Source organism: Medicago sativa, chromosome 2 (genome assembly GCF_051527215.1).
Source record: "Medicago sativa cultivar Bolivia chromosome 2, Bolivia_mono, whole genome shotgun sequence".
In the NCBI taxonomy this organism is placed as follows: Eukaryota; Viridiplantae; Streptophyta; class Magnoliopsida; order Fabales; family Fabaceae; genus Medicago; species Medicago sativa.
The window spans coordinates 72,105,558-72,112,816 of NC_140750.1; the positions used below are offsets into that span (position 1 = coordinate 72,105,558).

Sequence of the window (7,259 nt, forward strand, 5' to 3'; positions counted from 1 at the left end):
ACAAACTAGAGATAAAAAAAATGGTGGTTGGAGTAACTCTAGTTCAGTTGATAGATATTAAGGATATTATTTGTAAAGATCGGAGTTTTAACCTCGAACTCCTGATTTCTTTATATTTAAAGTGTACGAGTCTAACCAATAGAATAATCAGAAGAAATAGTAGCCAGAATTGTATTGAAACATAGGATATAGATAACAACTATGTTTAATCAATTCAAAAGGCAAAGATAATTAGTCAAAAATGAAATCAAAAGGAAAAGATAAAACCGTGCTGAAAGTGGATAATCTCATGTTGCTCATTAAAGTTTAAACCAAAAGAAGGAGCTTACTTCTACGAGTAAAACTACCATGCTCAGTTCTGGCACTTGCCTTAATTCCCATAAATTTCATTGCATTGTTGCAGAGGCCCTCCATTTCATAAGTTACTCCGGCCCATCGTAGCATTACATCACATTAACAGTGATAATTTAAGAATCTCTTACACATTTCTGATCACTATTATATAGTTTTCTACTACAAGAAACCATCAATGCAATTCAATGGAGTTTGGTACTTGACTTGAAATTTTGAGCTGTCTATCCAACTCAGATCAGACCTTATTAAAAATGAAATTTTTTAAAATAAATGAAAACCATAAAATAATATTAGTAAATGGAAAAAAAATGAGACAAAATTAGAAACTAAAATATTCCCGTTTGTAGATTTTTAAAATTGTTCTGTGGGAAACTATAGTTTTTGGAATAATATGCAGTTGTGTATCCACTCACGTTAGGTTTTCAAGATTTCCTTTAAAATAAAAACTTTTCAAGATTTAATTACTAGTATGTATAAAGTGAGTATTATACTTTCTGGATTTATGCGACCCCGTCTTTATCTACTACTTTGTGAAGAGGGACCAATCTATGAATGAACCGACAATTATTGTGTAATATGGCCAAGACATAGCTAGATGATATTTCCAATTCCAAGCAATACTACGTTACAAATTCTACTTCCAATTTTGAAATCAATATTTATTTTGTTACAATTACAAACCGTATGAGAATGAATAAAGAAGGGAAAGAAAGAAAAAAAAAAAAAAAAAAAGACAGGCAAAATAATTAAGGACACAAAAATGCCACATTTGTGGCATCGGCCAACAAGATAGACGAAATCTTTCGAGGGGCATCAAGCATGAAGGAAATTATCTGCTACTTATGGCCTCGATTTAGCTAAACAATCAACAAAAGAGTTGTCTTCCTGAAGAATGTGACCCGAGTTCATTCTCCAATACCTAAGTAGCGAATTCTTGATATCACTTATATATCTTATTGACTTAGCGATTGTGAACATTTAAAGGCTCTATGATCAACTGAAGAGTATGAAGCGAGTTAGAAAGCACACAATGTCCACTAATCTCTTCACACTAGTGGTAGGAGCATTGCCATCTGAATCAAAAGACTACATGAACATAACTCATCAACGTTGAGATTTGAGAAACAGTAGGGGTGGGCAAAAATATCCAAAAATTGAACTGAATCGGTTAACCGAACCGAACCACACTAAAATTAACTGAACCATTACATTGGTTATTGAACCGAACCGTTATTTTAAAAACAGTTCATTAACTGAACCGAACGGTTAATCGAACCGAACCAAACTGAATTAACTAAACCGAACCATTATTTTCAAACTTATGATACACACCCATCAGTATCTAGTGTTTTTAGTGATGGATGAAGCTCTGGTAGAGCTTGAAGCTCCCTGCTATGATGCAAGTCTAGATGCCTCAGCCTTGTAAGATTCTTGTTTTTTGGCAAGCTTTCAATATGAGTGTGTCCGAGCTGTAACTTTTCAAGTTCGGCTTGAAGTCTAATTGATGAGGGTAGTTGTTTGATACACATGAGTTCTAAATTTAATTCGTTCATATTCTTTGAGGTGCAGCTGTAGAGGGAGAGATAACTAAGCGAACATAAATGAGTATTGCTATGCAGGCTTGTAAGGGAAATCCGTCCATTCAGATCCAGTTCCTTAAGCTTTTTGAGGAAGACAACTGATGGTTCGGTTCAGTTCGGTTAATAGGCAAGTAAACGGTTAACCGAACCATAACTTTGGTTCAGTTCGGTTAGTTTCAAACCTTAAACGGTTCGGTTCTGTTATTCCGAACCATTTCAACACTTCGGTTCGGTTCGGTTAATATGGTTAACCGAACCATGCCCACCCCTAAGAAACAGTATCTTGAATTGGAAGCTTGATATTATGAAAAATAACCTTGTTCCTAAAACCCCAAATATTCCAAAGAATAATGATAATGATCACACTATGACTATCAATAACACTATTATATCAAGGACTTTTCTAACCTGTGCAACCTTGCACAGCTTAAGCTGCAATCAATGCACCTTTTTTTCTCTCCCTCTCTCATTAACCTTTAGTGCCTTTTCTCTGTCATATTAATTAGCAATTTTTTTTTCTTAGATGGATGATAGAAACAGATTTCAACCTATTCCCCAGCAAAAGTAAAAAATAAAATAAGGAAATGGATTGATAGAAAACGAGAAGATAAAATTGAGTCCTTTATAATTCTTTCTATTCCTTTAAAAAAAAATCAATTAAAAATCAAACTTCCATTGGAATAATTCTTGTTGCTTGCTGGTGGTTATTCAATCTGATATGGCATTAAACAAGATTTTTCCAAAAAGCGTAAAATCACAATCCAATTAGGAACGGAAGCCGGAAACACTCCCAGACGTTTTCAGTAACGAGTTGAAACATCCATTTCGATTCGAAGACGTGGCGGAGGAGTAGGCGTATGATTGTTTCCGTTTTGTGGCGGAGAGGCAAGGACTCCCACGTAGGAGATCCAGCCTGACGTGACGAAGATCGTGATAAGGGATGGTGAATAGTTGGGATTATTGTTTGATCAGCTAGAGATTGATACGTGGAGATTTCCGTTACCGTTATCGCATTCTACGTTGCCGAAGAGATTGATACGTGGAGGATTCTGTTAACAGATTCGACGTTGTCGAAGCTTGTTAATGTGGTGTTTGTGTGTATGAGGATTGAGGGTGATTGTTATGGTGCCCAAGGGATGGTCTGCAGAATCGGTGATGGTGATTGTGATAGCTAGGATGAAGATTAAGGATTATAGAATTGGGAAGAAACTCTCCGTTACAGGTCAAAAAAAATCACCGAAATTGAAAAGAATTGGGAGAGACTTTTTTTTTCCCTTATACGAATGTTTCTATATTTAAAAAAAAAATCTGGTAATTAATATAATTAATATGACAGAGACAAAGATTAAAATGCTTAATTAGAGAGAGAAAATGTGCATTAATTACAAGGTTTAAGCTGTGCAACATTGCACAGGTTAGAAAACTCCTTAAATCAATATGTTAAATTCAAATCGTCGTGACGAGGGATCGAAGAAAGTGGACAAACCTTCAACCAAACCTCCATAGATTTTCTTCCCCATGCAAACAAACAATGGAACTAATTTTCCTTATCAAAATCAAAAATCGGGTAGGTATTAGTCTGAAGTAAACTTGATAGTCATAGGCGTGAGTATTTGTGAGAGAGAACAATTTTTTATTTTTTTTGCAAACATACGTCAAATTGCAGCACACATCAAAGCATAACACATCATACAATATATAATGAAAGCATAATACATCGTAATTATAAGATTAAATATGCATAAAAACCAATATCCAAAGTATACAAAATATTTTGAACAACATATACAAATAAAACATAAATTCGACTAGATAACATACCCCGCCCCCACACCACACACACACCACTTAGGAGTGATTAATCTTCGTTAGAGAGCCTTTGGAGCACATAATGTTGGTTCTCCTCTCCAAACCATATTTTTTGCATACGCTGAGCTAGAAATCGAATTGTTGACAACATGTTTAAGGGGTCAAAATGGGGACAAATGCATTGTTAGTAATCCACTTTGTATTATAAAACTCAAATGGGGAAATATGGTCAAAATAAAAGGCGCACAGGAAAATCGTGTGGTGGAGAAATAATTGTGAATTAAAGAGTCACGTATTAAATGAGAGGTGACTTTCACATGTTGGTTTTGTATATATGAGTTAAGTCCAATATTAAAATTTTATAGGTTTTTTTTTACAAACAATTTTGAATTTTGTTTTCACGTACATCTTTTTATTGAAGATTAAGATGCTTAATTAGCCTCATATAAGTGTGACACTGATATGTACTGTCCAGCTGAAAAAGAGGTCGGCAAAGGTAAAAGCTGGACACAAAGCGGATAAACAGAACCCCACTTGAAATCATAAGCACTCATGAATTTGGGTAAAGAAACAATATATACTCATAAATCTGGATCCCACATATTAAACTCCTCTAAAAACAAAACATCACGTTTTATGGCATATGCAAGAATAGTGTAACAAAATGTATATAAAAGAATAAAGGAGATAAAAATTAAAAAACTATTGTGTGAAGAAAAAATATAATGTTAGAGAAATACTTCTTTTTAATTGAGCATTTCTTATATTTACCCAGTGATATATTTGAGGGATTGAAACCAATTTATAAATGAATAAAAATTGTCCTTGGGAATGAGAATCTTTATATAAAAAATTTAGGAGAGTGAAGTTTATTCAATTTTGTTTGAGAAATCACTTTTTTCATAATTTAAAATCCAACACTTGCTCTGAAAAGCAGTAGATATTTAAATTGTACAAACAGCCTACAGCTTATGACAACTGTGCAATTAACACCACCAGCTGGATACCTCCACGTGTCAAAAACCCATTGGACAAAATCTGGCATCATTCTTTTCAGAACCCACTCCTTTTCCCTTTGAACAGCTTTAGCCAGCTATCACTGGTCACACCCAACGGCTACATTTTTTATTACTCTCACATTATTTTTTTGTCACATTCCTTGGGAATTTCAAAACGTTACGTGGCACGTGATATGGCATATATTCATTACGTGGAAATCAAATAACAATATCAAAATAAATACTCCTAAATTTGTGCTATAAATATCATTGTTCTGTTCTTGTGACCCCTCACACACTCACACAATTTCAGAGTAGAAGCTTCACTTCACTCTCTTCTTGTGAAGCATAAAAATCTTGTTTATTTTTTGTTAGTTTCTCCTTAAAAATTTTGTGTCTGTTTTTTTCACAATGACTAGGATGTCTTGTCTCTTGGGACTTTCTTTGTGTTTTTTGTTTGTTGGGTTGGTTGCTTCTTCAAAATTTGAGGAACTCTTCCAACCTGGTTGGGCTATGGACCATTTTGTCCATGAAGGAGATTTGCTTAAACTCAAACTTGACAATTATTCTGGTAATTAACTAACTAACCATTTATGTTTGTTACATTTGTTTTTTTAAGGTTGCAAGAATGAGACATTATTAAAAAAAAAAAAAACATTTTTGTATTAAGTATTGTTTCCTGAAACTGAATGTCCTTTTAAGTTTAATTATGGATTATTTAAAGCTTAGATCTTATTGTTAATAGATGGTTTAATAAATGTTATAATGATGTACATTCATGATTAATTAATTATTTGTGTTACTTATAGTAAAAAATATGGAAATATTGCAGGTGCTGGATTTCAATCTAAGAGCAAGTATATGTTTGGGAAAGTGACTGTGCATCTCAAACTTGTGGAGGGTGATTCTGCTGGAACTGTAACTGCTTTCTATGTAAGCAAAAATATTATAAATATAAATCAGCTTTTACTTTAATTTGCTCTTAGTTCTCTTGTTAATATGTTGATATGAAATTTAATAGTATTATTAGTACTCACCAGTGCATAAATATATTACATTTTGTTAAGAAACAATTATCACAGTGTATCATTAACCAGAATGTGTTCAATACAATCGGATATATCATCTGATATTTGGACATAAACAAACTCAATATTAGAGTTTACATAAAAATTCATATTAGAGTTTACATAAAAATTCATATATAAATTTATAATGTGCATAAATACTAATCAATACATTGAACATTTGTTAAATGTGACACCTAATAGACTAAGACAGCTAACAGAGCTATTGAGTGCTATCTACCTACTTGTTTTTAACCATTGAATTTGCATCCACATCCAATTGATTCTTGCATTCATTATCTTTGTCGCTATATCAATCTAGCAACTAATTTTCTTGATTGCAAATATGTGGTACCTCTAATAACCATATGGAATTTATTCCACATTTTATTGCCCTTTATGAGTGATTGTGACTCCACCCGTACCAATAATTCATAGTATCTAATAAAAGTCATAATAATTGATGGTATCTAACTTTGAAATTTGATTCTTATAATTTTTGTGTTCTAGATGTCATCCGAAGGTCCAACTCATAATGAATTTGATTTTGAGTTTTTGGGCAACACCACTGGTGAACCTTACTCAGTCCAAACCAATGTGTATGTGAATGGTGTTGGTAATAGGGAGCAAAGACTTAACCTATGGTTTGATCCATCTAAGGATTTTCACACCTACTCAATCTTTTGGAACCAACGTCAAGTAGTGTAAGCACCTACATTATCCATATGTTAATAATTTAATTTAATCTAATAAACTTTAATTAATTATTATTCTAACATATTTTATACATGTGAATATTGTGTAGGTTCTTGGTGGATGAGACACCAATAAGGGTACACACAAATTTGGAACACAAAGGAATTCCCTTCCCAAAAGACCAAGCAATGGGTGTATACAGTTCAATATGGAATGCAGATGATTGGGCAACACAAGGTGGTCGTGTGAAAACAGATTGGACTCATGCACCTTTCATTGCTACCTACAAAGATTTTGAGATTAATGCTTGTGAAGTTGCTGTGCCAGTGACATCAAATGATAATGCTAAGAAATGTGCTAGTAGTGAAGATAAGAAATACTGGTGGGATGAACCAATGTTGAATGAGCTCACTATTCATCAGAGTCATCAACTTATTTGGGTTAGGGCTAATCATATGGTTTATGACTATTGCGCCGATACCGCTAGGTTCCCGGCCATACCACTTGAATGTGTTCGTCACCACCACTAGTGATGCAAAAGAAATAAAGAGTTCTATTACTATAGTTTTGGTGCATAAAGAAATTTTGAAATTGGTCACATTGTTTTAGATTTTTATGCATTCAAAATTATGATTAGAATTCTCTATTTTGGGAAGGGATGGGAATGAAATGAAAGAATTGTGAACATGTCCTTCATGTGTCACATTGTAATATATTTCAATTGCTATGGCATAATGTGAAATTATTTTATTCCA

At 33.4% G+C, this 7,259-nt stretch overlaps 1 protein-coding gene across 1 annotated transcript; it reads left to right on the forward strand.

Annotated features, from left to right (window-relative positions):
• Positions 1–5,034: 5,034 nt before the first annotated feature.
• Positions 5,035–7,259, forward strand: LOC146950414 (xyloglucan endotransglucosylase protein 6-like). The gene is made up of 4 exons (XM_085746339.1): positions 5,035–5,312; positions 5,574–5,674; positions 6,319–6,512; positions 6,614–7,259. Exons 1-4 carry the CDS (start codon positions 5,153–5,155, stop codon positions 7,032–7,034), a joined length of 876 nt encoding a protein of 291 aa, XP_085602465.1. The 5' UTR covers positions 5,035–5,152; the 3' UTR covers positions 7,035–7,259.

Bases quoted from the DNA above. Each gene is read 5' to 3' on its own strand.
- LOC146950414 (XM_085746339.1), top strand. From the start codon at position 5,153: ATGACTAGGATGTCTTGTCTCTTGGGACTTTCTTTGTGTTTTTTGTTT. The intron at 5,313-5,573 runs GTAATTAACTAA...GAAATATTGCAG, and splicing joins CAAACTTGACAATTATTCTG to GTGCTGGATTTCAATCTAAG. The intron at 6,513-6,613 runs GTAAGCACCTAC...AATATTGTGTAG, and splicing joins TGGAACCAACGTCAAGTAGT to GTTCTTGGTGGATGAGACAC.